General features: G+C 38.8%; 1 protein-coding gene across 3 annotated transcripts in view; it reads left to right on the top strand.

Moving 5' to 3' along the window:
- ITGA8 (integrin subunit alpha 8) overlaps positions 1 to 19,357 on the top strand; it is a 181,185-nt gene that overhangs the window by 52,597 nt on the left and 109,231 nt on the right. For all 3 annotated transcript variants that reach the window (XM_027121954.1, XM_027121953.1, XM_027121955.1), the window contains exons 12-13: positions 4,401 to 4,606; positions 7,050 to 7,241. In XM_027121954.1, coding sequence (XP_026977755.1) covers positions 4,401 to 4,606; positions 7,050 to 7,241 — 398 coding nt within the window. The remainder of the gene's footprint in view (positions 1 to 4,400; positions 4,607 to 7,049; positions 7,242 to 19,357) is intronic.

The raw sequence follows: 19,357 nt of genomic DNA, 5'->3' as shown, positions 1-19,357 counted from the left end.
GGACCTCTAGAACTTATACATCCTACACAGCTGCAACTTTGTACTTTTTGACTAATATCTCCCCATTTCCCCAATCTCTCCACCCGTGGTAAGCACCACTCTACTTGAATTGCACTTTATAGATTCCACATATATATGCACATGTAGACCTATCTATATTCATATTCATGTAAAAACATACAGATATTGTCTATAACATGTATACAGATATACATATACATACACATATAGAATACACATGGATTTCAATGACCTTAAATAAGGGTTGGGGTAGAAGAATAGCATATACATGTGTTTAAGTTTTTACTCTGTTTTGCTCGTTGATAAGAATCTGTTTATTAAGTGTGCATTTTATTAATTTCCATTATTCTTATAAACAAGCTCATACTTCCACTTTATAAAAATAGAAAACCATAATTTCAGTTATTTTCACCCAAAGAACTTTAAGATTGTCTTTGATGATGCTAAAAACAACTGACTGATAAAAAATTCAGTTATGAATGGTTTTCAGCATCATGGCATATAAGAAAAATCAGTTTGTTTGATTATATTCAAAGTAGCCATACTAGGCTGCTGCATTTGACCAAGTCATTAGTTTACCTCATAAATAATTTTAGAGAGTCTATAACTCCAATTTTTAAGAAATTCACAAAGCCCTTTCTACTTTCCCAGCATTTATCAGTGATTAAGGAATTATAAATGAGCATTAATCAGCAGAGTTTCATAATAGAATTGAGATTTAATTCCCTTTCTTTACCCAATTTCTAATTTTCCAGTAGCCTTTTTTTTTTTTTTAATAGCCTGAATCTTTCAAGTTTTGGACCTGAGTGGATGTTGTACAGTGACTCGGAATAGGATTGAGAGCATCACTCATCTAGTTGATCATTCACTGTTCAGAAGTTAGGACTCACATTTTGTGGAATTGAACCAGACTTCCCTCTCTCCATCCGAGAGAGAACTAAGTACTATTGTACGTGAGACTACCTAGTGAAGTTTCTTTCACAGTGTATGTCATCCTCTCTATCCACTGTGCAACAAAAGCGAAATCCCTACAAATGCTCCAAAACCCACCATCAGGGAAAACAAAAAAAGACAGTGTCGTTAAGTAATGTGACCAAATAAATAAACTGGTGGGGATTTCTCCAATATTTTATTTAAAAAAATCTCCAGGTGTTACGAGTGGACTGCAAAAGTTTAGACCAAACAGTTAACGTGCTTGCTGGTTGGTGGTTGATCTTGTCAAGCCTGTGACTATTTTGTAAAACATAAACAAGCTGGTGAACTTAACTTCAGTTATCTTAAGATAGCCAGAACTACAAAATCTTTCAATGTAAACTCTGTTAGGAATTTCTGGACAAATTTAACAGCAAAGGGAGATAGTATTTTCCTCTTGAACCTAAACAAGCAAGTCTGTTTTTTTATTTTCTTATGGCTTTTTGAAACAATATATTCATACTATTTCAGAAATTCAAAGAATTACAGTTTAATCCATTGGATTGTTTTAGCCTCTGCGGGTCCAAAAGGAACTAAATTTAGAGTCTTAGCAGTTAGTTAACTTGAGAGCATTTTAGAGAAAATTTATTTGAAAGGAAGCAGCTTTGAGTAACTGTGTTTTGGTGCTAGATTTACTCCAAGTGGGTTCTCTCATAGAAGAGAAATCATTATGATTCAATTAAGTAGAAAATCTAGAAAATTAAAACATAAAGAAATTGCAAATTAAATTGATTTCTGTAACATAAATGATAAGCTATATTTGTTCTCACCTATCATAAAACAATTATATGGATTAGATATCAATTCTAGTATACAGCCTCCTAACCTGCATTCTCTTAATAACTACATTCTGCGAATCAGTCACAGGCATTAGCATGCACTATGGACTATTGTGAAAAAAGAAGAAACAGAGAACTTTATATGTTAAATCAACATATTAAACACCATTTGGCTGCAGAAAACTTGAATTCAGATTCTTCATAATGAATATTCTCACTGATGGGTTCCCTCATCCCCCCTCTCTGTTTATCACTATATTTATGCTTTGCTCCTCAGGGAAATATTTATAATGTTGTGTCTCAAAGAACATGTGAAAGAATGAGAACCTGCACCTTGCACTGTATTATTAGAGTGGACATAATATTTTAGACATAAAAAAGAGACAAAAATAAAACCTGTGTGAATGCTACATAGAGATGTAAAGAAAACTCTGCTCAAATATTGGACATTTCAGATAAGATGAAATTTAGTGTGTATATCCTCCTTTTATAAAATGCCTTTACATAGTAACTTAGATCTCATCCAAACTACCAACATGACACAAACAGAAAAGATGGTTTTTAGTGAAAACCTCACCATAAATATTGATTCACCATTATTCTTTCTTGAGATTACATGTATATGTATAAAATATACTTTATATATATTATATATTCTTAGAATGGCACCCAGTCTGTTACACAACTACTTTTTCGGAAGCTCAGTAAAGAACGTCTTTACTAATAAATATTTTTAAAACTTTAAACTTGAATTGGGTATATTCTAAAAAAGGATATGACAAGTAAATTTTGAAATAGTCTAATAGCACGCATGGCCTACTGCAATGGTCTTTCAATGAGTTTTTGGCCCTGTGGGATCGTAATCAGAAATACATTTAACATTGCAACCCACTACGTACACACAACTGAAACAAAAGGTTTCATGAAACAGTATTCATTCTTAGTATGTGTAATGCATTGACTCATATTTTCTATTGTATTCTATTTCATTTTTATAATTGCTTGTCAAGACCCATTAAATTGATTTCACAATCCACTAATGAGTTGCAAATCAAGATTTAAAAACACCAGCCTAGACAATAATATATATTGTGACTCTTAAGTGGTACTGCTAACATAAAATATTATTGACACTAAATGCAAAATATTGCACAAGGCACATTGAATCAATTGAATCCAAGACAGTTATTGTCTCTCAGCTTTATGAGAACACAATTATAAATTAAGAACAAATGTCTTTCTCCTTTTTTGGCGTTTAGAGCATTTTAGAAGGCTTACACTTAAATATCTAGGGAAATCTATTTCTACGAAAATAAATCAACGTTGTCACAATAGTCCAAGAATCCAAAGATCCCATGGATGTGCTAATCTTTCACAAGCATAGGTCCTTGCATTTCTAGAACTCCACACTGTTGGCAGTGAGAAACATAGTGAGGTAACGTGTCAGTCCCATCATGTCCCTCAGGGACCAATTGTATGGCTTTGTTCCTTCTGTTGAGAATGAGAAAATGGCCCTGCTCAATCTCTGCACTAGAGAACCAGTGGTTTTAGACATCTTTGAACTACAAGGCAGCAACACACACAATTAGGTGTTTAACAAATGTCTCTTCATACTGACAATAATAATAACAGAAAGAGAGGCAACCAGGTTCCTCCAGGGCAAAGCCTGAGGCCTGGAGCAGCCCCAATCCCTGCCTTACTCTTGGCCTAGATAGAGCACAGAAGCACGGCAAGTAAATGCATTTGGAACATTTTTTTTAAGAGTTTTTTTTTTTTTTTTGATGCGGACCATTTTTAAAGTCTTTATTGAATTTGTTACAATATTGCTTCTTTTTTATCTTTTGGTTTTTTGGCCATGAGGCATGTGGGATCTTAGCTCTCCGACCAAGGATCGAACCCTCACCCCCTGCATTGGGAGGCGAAATCTTAACCACTGGACCACCAGGGATGTCCCCATTTGGAACATTTTTAAGAAAACGTTTTACCTAAGTGTGTAGCAATCCAATTGCTATCTCTTTCTTGAAATTTTTTCAGCCTGAAAAATTATCTACTGGTTGTCTGCTGTAATATCTACATCTACAAAGAAAAACTATAAATTCGCATTTGGGAGGAAAATTTTGTTTTCTAGCTTTCTAGCCAGTATGAGAACCTTCTCTGGCCTCTGTTTTATTTGAATGGAGGTAACAAGAGAAAAGAGGAGGACAGACTTTATTTTAAACCTTATTACTGCAAGAAAACTTCATAATATAAATGTATAGTTAACTAAATTGTAGACAAATTCTCATCCATGTTTAGAAAAACCTATTTTGGTCTTTCTGATACGTTTTACTTGTGTAAGTACATTTTCTGGAAATGCACCAAAGAGCTGAAAAGGGTGAAATAGCTGTGGTTTTCTTAAAGTAGTAATTTTTAGCATAGCTAAAAAGTTCAGTGTGATAATTTAACAACTCTTATTTTCTTACAGCATTCTATTCCGTAGACATAACAAAGCAATGAAAGAAATATGGCAGTTGTAAGATATCCCTTGGAAAAGGAAATATACCAGTGGAAATGTACTAATCTCGTTGACTAGAAATCTACCCAACAGCATCTCATGTCTGTGCTGACCTCTTTCTTCGTTCCCTGCAGAATGGATGACATATTGATCGGGGCACCTCTCTTTATGGAACGTGAATTTGAGAGCAACCCCAGAGAAGTAGGGCAAGTGTACCTGTACTTGCAAGTGAACGTGCTGGTCTTCAGAAATCCGCAGATCCTCGCAGGCACTGACGTTTTCGGGAGATTCGGTAGTGCTTTGGCACATTTAGGAGACCTGAACCAAGATGGATACAATGGTAATTTACACCAATGCATGGAAATTACTTATGTGCCACAATTTCATGTTACTGTTGCATGACGGAAACAAGAGACTTCACAGTGGTGTGTGTGGTACAGTTCTTCTGATTGGTCTTTAATAAACTATCCAAAATCTCAAGGCAATTTAAACTTCAGTTTTGGCTAACATAGACGTTACATGGAAATTTTCTCATGTTGATTTAGGGTGTCATATGACAGCTCTAAACAAACAGCAATTATTTTTAAAATTGACGTATAGATTTATGACTTGAAGAGACCTAGAGAATGTACTATATGTACAGAGTCAAAACAAATAAATACATGTTGATATATTAGCAAGTGTATTGCCATCTGAGTAACTCATACGGCTTACGTACAGGTTATGCTGAATTGTAATTGATCTCTCAACTTCAGCTTAAAGGCACCTTCAATGTTCGTTGTTAAGCAGTGTTAAATTCTTAGTTGAGGTTTGTGGTTCTTTAAGTTAGGAATTTATGAATGCCTTCGAAGTACCCTCTCCTCAGAAAAACATGCCAGCTCACACAAAATTTTGCATACATTTTCAGGACCTTTAAGTTAAGAACCAAGGTAGACTGGGTTTCTTGAAGTTCCAGGGAGTAACAGGAATTTGCTCCAACAAAATAGCCTAGAGAGTATTCCCATCAAATCAAAGTATTCATTAATACCTTCAGCAACTGGTCACATACTTTTATGATTTCCTTGAAAAAACACGTCTCAGCAATGTATAGTTGGTAACTTTTAAAGTACCATAAGACATAAATGCATACTAAAAGCTCATGGTTCCAGGGAAACTTTTTTAAAAAGAGACAAGTTCATCTTGAGCTGATTTGTTGCTTTCAAAAACTGCCCTATTCCTGAGCACCAAATGAAATAAATAATGCTAAATTATCTGTATAGTCATCTTTTTCATCATCTCTTCTATTTGTCTTTTCTCTCAAACCCTTAATGATACTTTTAAGAACTAAGAGAAACATTTCTAACAACCTAAGAGGGGTTTTGCCTCTCTGAGCCTTGGTGTCCTTAAAATGATGCCAAAATGAGATGTAACTAGGGGACAGATATAAATTCACTGACTCGGAGGATGTGAAGAAAGTACCCCTTTCCACCTACCATATGACAATATCTTTATTTTCCACAACGATCTGAGTTTTTTGACAGTTTATCCTTACCTGTTAAGTGAAAGTGGATTTATGATCCTTGTTATGTAGTGAAAATCAGTTTACAATTCATTCAGTCTTATCAGACTTAGGAACAACTACCAATGGATGAATGACAAAATGAGGACACACACCATCGTCCGCAGCTCGGGCTGTTATGTTACTGCGCTATTGGCGCTCTTTTTCATGTAAACCTAAGTAGTTAGGTGTACTGTTTAGAGCAATCCTGATGAACACAATATATGGAAGGTAGTTTTCATTCACTGCTATGTTTAACAGGGAGAAAGGCGATAGGGTTCTCTCTCGGTTTCCCAGAGTCCTCGCCTACATCATGGGATGATGTAATCATTCAAGGATATAATATTTGTGAAAGAGGTTGTTTATTTCTTTTTTTTTTTTTTTTTTTTTTTGCGGTACGCGGGCCTTTCACTGTCGCGGCCTCTCCCGTTGCGGAGCACAGGCCCCGGACGCGCAGGCTCAGCGGCCATGGCTCATGGGCCCAGCCGCTCCGCGGCATGTGGGATCTTCCCGGACCGGGGCACGAACCCGCGTCCCCTGCATCGGCAGGCGGACTCTCAACCACTGCGCCACCAGGGAAGCCCTGTTTATTTCTTTTAACAAGAAACTCTTAAGTACTCTGCAAAGGTGCCTCATCTGGTCCACGCAGCTCATTAATCTGACTCAGCTCTTCCCTATTACTCACTAAGCTCCCACGTAGATCACCTTCTGGCTGCTCTTCAGGTGGGCCAAGCTCCTTGCATCCTTGGGCCTTTGCACAGTCATTCCTTCTGCCTGGAATGCTCTTCCTTCTGATTCCACGTGGTCAGTTCCATCTTGTCCCCAGATTTCAGTTTCAAGATCAGCCTTAGAGACACCTTGTCTGACCACTTCATCGAAAATAACAATCCAATCACTCTCCATCACATCAGTATTTTTAAGATTCTCTTCATAGCATTTGTCACTTTCTATCTTTTCTTGATTATTTCTTTATTCAAATTGTCTATTCCCTGCACCAGAATATAAACTTTTGAAAAGCAGCGTCTGGTTCGCCGTTGAAGCCACTGTGCCCAACACATTATAGGCACTCGATAAATATTTCTTGGATGGATGAAAGACAACAAATACTTTCCTCTTGTTGCAGTACTACAGAGTTTCATGGAAAACTTAAGAAGCCCTTTGGGCTGTTTGGTACTGCTCTTCGATTGTACTTATTTCTCTTTCTAAAATACAATTCTTTATTTAAAAATTGTGTCTCTGTTTGTAGACATTGCCATCGGTGCGCCCTTTGCAGGCAAGGACCAAAGAGGCAAAGTGCTCATTTACAACGGTAACAAGAATGGCTTAAACGCCAAGGCTTCCCAAATTCTGCAAGGAGTGTGGGCCTCACAGGCTGTCCCTTCTGGATTCGGCTTTACTTTAAGAGGAGATTCTGACATAGACAAGAATGATTACCCAGGTAAGTTCTTCTTTCTTTTCCTACAACAGAGTCTGCTTCCTAGAAAGAGCTATTCTCTGGACGATGCATCGTGTTTAAGCAGTTCTCTTGTACAGGTTAAGGCCAAGCTTGCCCATCACACGGGTTCTTTGGGTACCATTCCAAAGCAACTTTCATGAGACTCTGAAGACAGACAAAACAAACACTCCTTTTCCTGTCAAGAGAGGAAGTTTAAAAAGCAAGATGGCTTTTTAAAAACTGCATTGGACATAAAACTTAGCAACTTTGCAACAAAAGTTTGTTATTTGAAACTCCTCAGTAATCTGGTCTCCACTGACAATGACAGCCTGCATCAGATAACTTTTCAGAGCAATTAATGTTAACCCCATAATTCCCTGTTGGGCTCACAGCTCCTATGAATTGACTTATGCACCTCAGCATTTCTGTCATAAGCTCATGGTTTTGGAACATAAATAGTTTCCAGCCACGTCTGGGGGTTTTCCGAAGATAGAATGACTTTTAAAGCAAAGCATAAAGAACTGGTTTGTGATACAGATCATTACCAATTTTTGAATGCTCAATTCACAGTGAGGATTCAGTGGAGATCCATACAGCCCAGTGAGATCATTCATGTTTTATGTACGCTGTATGAAAATATAGATTTGTCTTAAAGGATTGTTTCAATAATCGGGGTTATTAACAGACAACATTAGACTTCTTGGTTTTGTGGTTCAATTTTCCCTTTTATGTTGGTTATTTTAAGATGGTTTCAAGAAATAGTTGGAAATCATTAATAGTTCACTGACAGCTTCAACCCCTTATTGAGACCTTGTCTCTTTCCATCAGCCCTCCCCTAATTGAGTATTTTCCATACGTAGAGCATTTGCTGGTTTGGGGCATCACTCCAATAAGCTGACTGCCTAAATATACATCACTAATTTCAATCCTTTGACTTTCTCTTCCCCTCCAGGATTAGGCAAAAAGGATACTGCAACATATGCTTATAAATTTGCCAGGAATTTTCAATGGCACTAACATAGATGTTGTAGTGGGCTCAAAGCGGATTTAGAATTATATTGTACATGAATGGGTCCTCCTTGTGGCAACTGCAAGAGCATCTAGTGAAATTCATTTTCTTGGGTTATATTACACTAGCCTAATCAATGACTGGTTAGGTTTTCTTTGGGGGAGGGGAGCCTCATACATAATATATTCACTTTTAAATAATCCAAAAATTAGATCCCCTATGTGATTTCTTCCCAAACTATGTCAGGATGATTCATGAAATTCAATTCCTGGGTCACAATTTTAAAGAAACAGTTATTTTACTTTTTAAATTTCTTTTTTTAATTTTGGGCTGTGTTGGGTCTTCATCGCTGCGCGGGCTTTCTCTAGTTGAGGCTAGCGGAGGCTACTCTTTGTTGTGGTGCACGGGCTTCTCATTGCGGTGGCTTCTCTTGTTGCAGAGCACAGGTTCTAGGCACGTGGGCTTCAGTAGTTGTGGCAAGGTGGGCTCAGTAGTTGTGGCTCGTAGGCTGTAGGGCGCAGGCTTAGTAGTTGTGGCGCACGGGCTTAGTTGCTCCGCGGCATGTGGGATCTTCCCGGATCAGGGATCGAACCCGTGTCCCCTGCATTGGCAGATGGATCCCCAACCACTGTGCCACCAGGGAAGTCCTGAGAAACAGTTATTTTAGAAATTTATTGCTATTCCTTATGCCCTTCATAGTCTTCCCTTAGTACCAGGGAACTGACAGAGAATGGCCATGCCTTCCACAAGGTGAGGGAAATATAGGATGTATCAATCACATAGTCAAGTCTAGTGATTTCCTTTGAAGTCTTCTAAATAAGGGCCAGGAAGGAGAGAAACGTGAAACAACTTTTCTCTCAAAGGATATTCCCTCCAGGGAGGGGGGTAAAGGAGTGAGACAGAGGACAGAGGAAGTAAGTACAGTGTCAGTAATTGGTCATCTCTTAACTACATCTTTTTCAGCCCTTCTTAACAATCAGAAAATGGTCATTTGAGGCCATTCACTAGTCAATAACTTTATCCACTGAGGCTGATTCACTTTATAGTAATGAATGACGTTAATGCAGTGTATCCGTCTGTGTGAAGAGTAAATGCTCTTTACTAAGACAGGACCGTTATGACACTTAGTTGATTTCTTAACCTCAAGATAGCCTTGAGGCTTTCAGAGTTCATCAGTGCATCTTAGACAGTAGACCTGAGTTCTGGTCCCAGTTCTGCCTCTCAGATATAGGTGTCTTGTGCTTCATGATCGTGCAACATTTCCCCTCATCCTCATTTTCTTGCAAAAAGAGCGCCATTCAAAGAAGCCTTTTTATCTTGATACCAAGTCCCAGGGACTTAATGTGAGGAAAACTGCCTTATGGGCAGGTGACTAGATCCTACTAGCTCGTGTAGCAGATTTGAAATTTGCAGGCATAATTCAGGAATTAGAAGTGGAACGTTCCTCATTTTTCTATAAGCGAATCCCATTTAGCTCTCAAGCCTCCATTTCTCCTATGGTGGAAAACCTCAATCTTGCAGTCACTTCTAGATTCAGATTTAATGTCACTTGGGTAAGTATTCATTTGGATTCAAGACTCCCTCTTTCCTCCCTCTGCAGCAACTCTCCCAAGGAATGGAGTAGCAAAGGGGGTGCCTTTTGTCCAGGGACGGAGAAAGGGGTGCTGGACCAAGTACGTCATCTGTACTTGCTGGCCTCTGGCTGAAGGATAGCTCAGTCTCTCAGGGTCTCTGACATGTTGCTCAAGCTTCGGTGATTAATCCAATGGTCTGCGTAATGGCCACTGCTCAAAAGTTCCACATGTCCTGGGTCCTCCCTGTTCTATTTTGGCCTCTTCTGGTTCACTCTCAGCAAATGCTTCTGTGCCACGATTGGGACTCGCAGGTTGGGGTCTTCAGGTCTCTGAGATTGCCTTTATGCTTATCCTAGATTATTCCTTTAGCCATTGCTAATTTTCCACCTAGGCATCTGTTACTCCAGCACCTAAGAGGGTTGCAGTCTTCTTGGGGTTTTTCTTAAGAAGTAGCAAAAGCCCTCTTTTCCCCCAAAGGTTATTGGGTGGCATGCTTTCTAGACTCCATAGTTCATTTTGTAAACTCTGAGTTCTCCTCCTCTGTGGTCTCTCTTATGATTTTCCAAACCAGCTCTTTCTGGAACTTAAAAAGAAACACAATTTTCTTTCCCTCTGGGGTCCTGCTCCTTCAAATCAAAAGAAATCTGTCTTCAGACTATGGTCCCGCCCATGAGTTTCGAAATCCATTCAACAAACTGAATGCCTTCTTCTAGGATGTATCTAGTCATCCCTGTTAAGCAATGGTTCTCAATCTTGGCTACACATCAGAATCATTTAGGGGAACTTTTAAAAGTGCTTATGCGCAGGTCACCCTCCAGACCAGTTAATTCAAACTCTCTGGGGGGTAAAACTCAGACCACAGTAATGTGTTTAAGTGACCTGGGTTGTTCCAGTGTACAACCAAGCAGGGAACTAATGATCTCGAGCAAGGTTTCCCCCACTTTAATGAACATCTCGATCACCTGGTCATCTTGTTCAAATGCAGATCATGGCTCTGTAGGTCAGGTGGGTGGGAAAGACCCCTCACTTCCAGGAAGTTCCCTGGTGACACCATCCCTGCTGGTCTTCACACCACATCCTGAGTAGAAAGCTCCGAGACAGCGTGCATACCAGTTGCCCATTGTGCCTATTAATAAAGGCTGAATGCATGGCACCCGCTCAGATATTCTGATTTCCCAGGTTTGGAATGGGGTTCAGGGATTTGTATTTTTACCCAGGACCCTACTTTGAGAAACACTGCCCTAGCGTCCTTTTGCCTGGCTCCCGTGCTCACAGCAGACAGATGTGCAAAGTTCTGTTTTGGCAAGAACCTATTAGCTGAGCTCTGGCATTTCATTTATTCTTCGCCCGGCTGTCAAACCAACCCGAAGCTCTTTCCTCCAGACTGCTTCTGTGTGGTGATGCTAGGGTATACCACCTGCTCTTGCCTCATCTGGCCATGTTAAGGAAGCCCCACTGAAACTACTCAATTTTTCTTGCACTGCTCTACATTTCCTGGAAGGTATCTTTGCATCAAAAACAATGCTTCACTTACTTTTCATTTAAAATATATTATCACATTTGTTAGGAATTGACCCAGTTAACCTGGCTTAAGCCATAAAAGGAGCTATTTACATGAAGGCTACAGAAGTAACTCAAGGGAACCTGAGGACAGGGATTCTGCCAGACCTTGGAAGGGACTGACTGGGATCTAAGGCTGTCAGGACTTCCTTCTTCTGGTCTCTCTCTCTACGCTTTTCTCTCCCAGCAGACTGTATTTCTCTGAGCACACGGTGCTGTTTCAGCGCCAGCACTTGCACGTTTCAGTTGTACTCGCTCACAAAGAGACTGTGTATAATTTATCTCAGTCCTAAGTCTCGGGGAAGGAAAGCTCATAGGCTCCAATGCAAAGGGTGAGTGACGTTTTCCAAAGAAAGTCGGAGTTGACTTGTGGACTGTGCAGGTATCCCAAGAGGTACCCATTATGACTCCCCTATCAAACAAAACAAAATGGCCCTAGGAAATAAGCATTGTAGCAAGAAGTGAAGAAAGTACTTTAAAGGAAAAAATTTTATTTTTAAATGAAGGAATAAAAATGATTTTTAAACTGCTCATCAGAAATTTTATATTTGTCCCTTTAGTTTCAAGGTCTAAAAGAAAAATAAGAAATTCCTTCCTTCATTTAAAAAATATGTAGTAGTATTTACTATGTGCTGGACACTGGGCTGTGACAAGGCAGACACAGTCACTGCCTTCCCAGAGTTAATATTCTAGGTGAGAAAGACAGACAGAGAATTATAACAAAGAATGAGCATTGTAATGCTTGTCTTTAAATGCAAGACTTATTTTGGAATATAATAATGTAACGCTTGAAAAAATTCAAGCATGTTGCTGAACATTATGCTTGTAAATTTTAAAAGTATATCATGAAAAAAATATTGTTGGACTTCAGAAATTTTGTAATTATTTGGCCCTAATTAAATGAATTAGCTGAGGAAAATGCACAGTCTCTGTAAGCTCCATGTACAGGCACCTGCACAGCCCCTGACATACTTCCAGAACCGGAGCTAATTTCGTGACCCAGGCTGCAGCCAATGATGTACAGGTTGTGTCCCACCAGGGGCAGGTAGGGGGCAGGTTCGCTTACCAGGTGGTTCCCTTCCCTTGGGATGAGCAGATGCAACTTTAAATTCACACACAGGCATGGTGTGGGCTCTCAGTGGCCCTGTTTCAGGTCCTCCATTCTAAATAAAAGAAACAAAAGTTCAAACCTTGTCACTTTATCTACCTGTTCACCTGCAGAATTCAGGAGAAAACAAACACAAAAGCCAATAACAGATTTGAAATTCTGAACTGAAATGCGTCAAACCACTCAGAGTTGTTATGGAGTGGAACACACTTGAGAAAGTGTGCGTATCCAAAGTGATGGCTTTTGATGGGGTTGTTTTTCCCATTCCTGAGGTGAACAATTTTCCCTCATTTTAGGTGCTTCCTCTGGTCCACACTGCCTGCCACTGACCCATTTCTGGGCAAGGCTGCTGTGAAACCTACCTATGATAATGGCGGGGCACACACATCACCCCATTCGTTAGAGAGCAGCATGTACTTTTTACATGTTCTTGACACAAGCCCGCTGCCTTTCACGGGGAGAAAGACTAAGGTTGACCATGATGTTCGATATATATATTAATTGTGAATTACAGCTGTTTCATCCCCCCCAGACTGACTAGAAATCAGATCACTTAGTACCTTGAAAATAATCAAACATGCAAAGACATGCAAAGGTGGTTTGATGGACGTTTACCCTTTGTCACATGATCTGTTCTGCAAGTTACAGATGCTCTGTATTTGGGCAGGACCAGACACTTAGTCTTCTTGTCTTAGCAAAAGAAAAGAATGCTGGCAAAATCAGGCATGAGGCCAATTATATTGCTGACATTATTGCAATTACAGCGTAGTCCTGAGCATTAAGAGTCCAAAGCATGCCAGCCACTGCATAGAAGATAAATGTAGTTCATATTCCTTGGAATATTATTTCTGAATCTCTCTCCTATGTCCATAGGTACACTCACACTTTATGTGTGTGTGTGTGTGTGTGTGTGTGTGTGTGTGTGTGTGGACACACACAGCAGGAGAGTATATAGGGTAAATCTGGATGACACTCTACTTCTTTTTGGGAAACATCAAACCAATATCAATATAACCATATTAAAGTTGGCAGAGTGGCTGTGAAGGGGAAAGGAAATCAGACTGCCCAGGTTCAGATTCCCATCTGTCACTGATAAGCTGTATGGCAGTGGACAAGTTAATTGATTTCTCTGAGCTTCCAATTCCTTATCTGGTATTATGGGGCAAATAATAATCACTGGACTGTGTGTACTAGCACTTTCTAGGTTGGGAGAGGATTTTTACAAAATGTTGTAAAATGGCTTAGAATAGGAAAGAAAACCTGTTTGACTAACATAAACAGAATCAAAGCTACTTTACTTCCCAGACATGCTGGGCCACGAAAGATGTTGAAAAACTGCATTCTAGGATTCTGGAGATGGATGGCGCAGGTTTAAAACTTGACTCCACTGCTTTCTAGCTGTGTAAGAGTAAAACAATTCCTTAACCTTTCTGAACTGCAATTTCCTTATCGGTAAATTCAAATAATAATATGTTGGTATAAAGATGAAATGAGATTGTTTATATAATATGAAATGAGGTGAGGTGTTTAATATGAGATTGTATAGAGCACAGTTTAATAAATGGTAGCTCTTCAATCAAGTCTTAAAACAAGACTATATTTCGGAGGTATTCTTTTTCTTAGTTGATATTATTACACTAGTTGATATTATTTTCTTTTGCTTATTCAATGTCCATGGTCCCCAATCTTAATTTACACTGCTACCTTTGCTTCCCCTGCCCCTGACAAATAGGAATATGAGAATAAGAACATAACTACTGGGACTCTGCCAGGTTGAGAACCACTCATCAGACTCCTGTTTCTGGACCCTCACTAGAAGCTTCTGCTCATATGATGAGGTTGCTGCCCTGCTATGATGTAATTCCACCACTCAGCCCATCCTAAGTGGGAGATGAGGCATAAGGGACTTCTCCCGTATCTCACTACTGTGGTCTACTGGGTACCAAAGATGGAAAATACTCTCTTCCCTCAGCCCCGTAGGCATTTAAGGATATTTCATTTCATATCAACTGGGGCCAAACTAGGGTGATGACGATGGCAGCTAAGAGGAAGGAACTGAGGAAATCATGTAACTAGGTAATAGGCAATGCTTGGTAATGACTGGCTCTAATGGAACGTGGAGGAGGTAGGAGTGGGGAGCAGTGATGGTGAAAATGACTCTGGAAGTTTGGTCCCAGGTACCCGAGAAAAGTAGAGTTTAATGGACCGACACGGGGAGTTTCAGCTCTAGAGACACAGAGGTTCTACCTTAGAAATATTTGGAGTAATTTTCCTAACATCTAGCTTAACCACTCAGTAATTTTTTAGACTTTTTCCAGTAAGTATTGTCGTCACACACATACATAAATAGCAGTCATAAGTACTTTCATTTCTGGCACCCAAATCCTCTTTTTCTAAAAGAAAAAAATACAGATGTGTTCAGGTTTCTGTGTTGGTGCTTTCTGGAAAACTAGGGTTGACCAGAGGAGTACCTTGCATACATTATTTGAGTGATAGCATTTCAGAGAAGAAACAGCCGTGATAAGGAAGAATCTCTAAAATGCAATGATCCAGTCTAATCCCATTAAAGTTGATTGTATAACAAGGCCATCTGTTAAATGCATAGCCCAGACATTGCAGGGTGGAAGGGGGCAAGTGCAGGTTTTGTTGAGGAATAGAAATCTTAACAGGCAATAAAAACTGGAGGAAAACATGGGCTGAATGCCAAGACTACCATTGTCTTGCTATGGCCCCTAATAGGCAATGATTATATCATGAAGCCATCTCAGACAATTATACCAAATGACATAAAGTGACCTATCATGTTTTAATGAATGCGCTGTGTGTGTGTGTATAAGCAAACAACCAGGCAAGAGAGAACCTACAAGCAAGAGGGAACCTACACGCGAGAAGAAATCAAAGGGTGGCTTTAACCAAAGGGAATAATGCATTTTAATCAAACCCTGAGCTCCTTGAAACTGATTTGAAGTTTATTGAACTAAGTTCAAATCTTATAGTCAAAGTTTATTTTTACTTCTCAGAGTGCTACTCAAGGTTTTATGAAAAGCAAAACATTGTTCTTCTTGAGCGAGATTTTCATAATTTCATTATAAACACATTAGACATTAGAATATTACATTTCTTGTAAAAATACCTTATGAAATTAGACTAAATTGAATTAATTAAATCAACTGAAAGAGTTCTTGGACTTGAATCCAGCAATGTTGTAAAGTAGAAGTAAAAATGAATGGATAGATCAAAGACTTGAGTTCTAGAACCAAAACTTTAGTAACTCAGCCTCCCTGGGCCTTGCTTCCCTCACCTGAAAGTGATGTGGATGTACGGAATGCTTCTCCAAGGGGCTTTTAAAACTCTAAACTCTGATTCTATAATCCAAGATCTAGACTCACTGCCTCCCAGATTTCTCCGTAATATTGGGTAGATTATTAAGGCTCCATCTTTGAAAAAAAAAAAAAAAAAAACGGATTTAATAAAACCATACAAGATTTCTCCTTAACTTTTTCTTGAAAATAATTTTTAACTGAGAAGTTGAAAAGTTAGTACGGAGAGTCCTGTAAACCCTTCACCCAGTCTCTCTTAATATTAACATCCTGTACAGCCATAGTGAATTGGCTATTGGCTAATCTATAGACCTATTAGAAATTCGAATAGAATTTCCCCATTTGTTCCACTAGTGCTCTTTTCCTAGTCCAGAATCCCACCCAGGATCCCACACTGCATTTGGCTGTCATATCTCCTCAGTCTCCTCCCATCTGCGACCACTTGATCCTTCTGTGCTGTCACCACTTTGGCACTTTTGAAGAATATGGTGAGACATTTTGAAGAATGTCTCTGAATTTAGGTTTGCCTGATGTTTGTTCATGATTAGATTGAGGTTATGTATTTTTGGCAAAAGTACCACACAAATGCTATGCCCTTCCCAGTGTATCACAGCAGAAGATGATGTCTGTTGTCCTTTTACACTCTGATCACTTGCTTGCAGTGATGTCTATAAGCCGGGTTTCCCACTGTAAAGTTACTACTTTCCCCTTTGCATAATAATTATCTTTGGAGAGATACCACGACACTATGTAAATATCCTATTTCTCATCATACTTTTGCCCACTAATCTTAGCACCCATTGGTGATTCTCGCCTACAACCATTATTACTGTGTCATTGTGATTTTCTATTTCCATCATTCCTTCTACACTTATTAATTTCAGTTCTAAAATAAGAAAAAGATGTCTCTTCTACCTGTTTATTTACTCTATTTTTATATCTTTGTGGACTTGTGTATGTTTCATGGGCTATAATCCGTTACTGTATTTATTTATCTTGGTTGCTTAAATTGTCCTATATTTGGCCATTGGGAATTCCTGCCATTTGGTTCCTGTGTTTTTTCACCATTCCCTATTCTTTTATGAGCATATTCCTTACTTTCTGACACCGCAAGATACTGCAAGCTCATTTTGTATTTGCCCTGCCCCAGCCCTGGAATCAACCGTTCTTCAAAGAGCTCTAGTTCCTCTTATTGAAGGATTGTATTTAGAAACCAAGATCTGGATACTAGGTGCACTCGTGGCTGCTAGGTTGTCAAGATAAGACTTGTAAAGCACTAAACTCTACACATTGCCATATTCCCATACACTATATTACACTTCAAACCATGTTTATTACTTGAAATCAACAAATCAATTTTTATTTTTCAACCTATATTTTGTAACTTAGCATTTTCACATTTTACTTGTCAACAACAGGTATTTGGGCAACATTAATATTATTCAGCTAATGTTGAGAACAACTACCAATTTTCTCCATTTTTTAAAGATGATAATAGTAGACTATTTACTGGTTATATGATATTCAAGAAGACTGTGCTTTGGAAATACAATTTATTACCTTACTCAACAGATACTTATTGGGTGCCTTTCATGTGCCTGGCGCTCTTCTAGGTTTGGACTGAATTAAACAAAGATCCTGCTCTCATGTGCCCGAGTTTAAATTCTAGCTGTGATACTGGCTGACTGTGTAACCCTGACAAGTAACTGAACTTCCTCATGCTCTAGTCGTCATTGGTAAAAATGGATATAACACTGCCTGTTAATCGTTCCCCCTTTAAAGGGGTGTTGCGCTACCACATGAAAAATAGAGAACTAATGAGAACCTATTGTATAGCACAGGGAACTCTACTCGATGCTCTTTGGTGACCTAAATTGGGAAGGAAACCCAAAAAATTGGGGAGATATGTGTTCGTATAGCTGATTCACTTTGCTGTACAGCAGAAACGAACACAACATTGTAAAGCAACTATACTCCAGTAAAAATTAGATAAATAAATAATAAAAAGGTGTTGTGGATGTTAAGTTAGAAAATACATATAAGGCAGTTAGCATTGTGAATAGCACCTAGTGGCAATCATTAGATATTAGTTATAAATGACACATTTATACTATTTTGACATAATCCATGCCCTTAAGAAACAATGCAATCATGGAGACAAAGTATTTAACAATTAACTAATACAAGATAGCATGTGAGAAGAGTTTTAAGAAGGTTAAAATACTATAATGAACGAGTTTAAAAGAGAAAGTACTCCTGGCGAAAGTGTTCAAAGCTTCATGGGGGAAGTATTGGTTAAGTAGAGTCTTAAGATAGAGGCATGATTGTTAAGTGGTGATATGGAGAAGGCATTCCAGAAGAGGAACAGAGCATGAGCAAAAACTTAAAAATAAGAAAAGGCAGTTTGGGAAGTGATCTGGTCCAAAGTGGTGGGAGCATAAATGGAGAAAGTCAACAAAAGTAAGATTTGGGCCAGATAATAAAGGGCCTTGAATAGCATGTCAAATAATTGGTACTTTATTAGGAAACTAACAGAAAAAGATAATATGTCTTACATTGAAAAATGACACTTTAAGTACTTCAGTCTTTAGCAATGGCTAGAATGAGTTGTAATAGAAAAGAAACTTGAGGTCAAAAGCCATTAAAGTGTCCTAGGTAAGAATAATGCACTGAACCAGGTGAGTGTAGCAGTGACACCAGTGCAGCCTGGAGGTGTTTGGGGATAAAGAGCCTCAGGACCGCCTTCAACTGCTGTTTGAGGGATGAGAACCGTTGGGTAAGCATCCAGCCTCCCATCTTTCAGGCAGACAGTTTGGGGGCCATTGTACCCACTTCTCAAGAGATCCCATCTAACTCTTACATGTTAGATTAAGGACAAGAAGAATAAAAGTTTTAACTTTACCCTCACTTTTTCCTTCCTAAGTACTCTTTCTCTCTTTAGGTAGATCTGAGTTTCTGACCTGTATCATTTTCCTTCTCTCTAAAGAACTATTTTTAACATTTCTTGCAAGGCAGGCCTGTTGTCAATAAGTTCCTAAATTTTTGTTTGAGAAAGTGTTTGTTTCTCCTTCGATTTTGAAGGATAATTTTATAGGGTAAAGAATTCTAGGTTGGTGGCGTTTTTTTCTCTCAGCACTTTAAATATTTCACTCTACTCTCTTCTTGCTTGCATGTTTCTGGGGAGAAGTCACATGTAATTTTTATCTTTGCTCCTCTATAGATAAGATGCTTTCTTGCTCTGGCTTCTTTCAGGAGTTTTTTCTTTATGTTTGATTTTTTTGTAGTTTGAAAGTGATATGCCAGTGTGTAGTTTTGGGGGGCATTTATCTTTCTTGATGTTCTCTGAGCTTCCTAGATCTGTGTTTGGTGACTGACATGAATTTGGGGAAATTCTCAGTCATTACTGTTTCAAATATTTCTTCTGTTTCTTTCTTTCTTCCTCTTCTGGTATTCCCATTACACATACGTGATACCTTTTGTAGTTGTCCCACAATTCTTGAATATTCCATTCCTTTTTTTTTTTCAGTCTTTTTGTCTCTTTGCTTGCC

The sequence above is a fragment of the Aethalodelphis obliquidens genome, unplaced genomic scaffold (assembly GCF_003676395.1).
Source record: "Aethalodelphis obliquidens isolate GAN/ISIS:26980383/991018 unplaced genomic scaffold, ASM367639v1 scaffold23, whole genome shotgun sequence".
Lineage (NCBI taxonomy): Eukaryota > Metazoa > Chordata > Mammalia > Artiodactyla > Delphinidae > Aethalodelphis > Aethalodelphis obliquidens.
The sequence above is the reverse complement of the archived record's forward strand: the minus strand, read 5'-3'. Positions and strand labels throughout refer to the sequence as shown.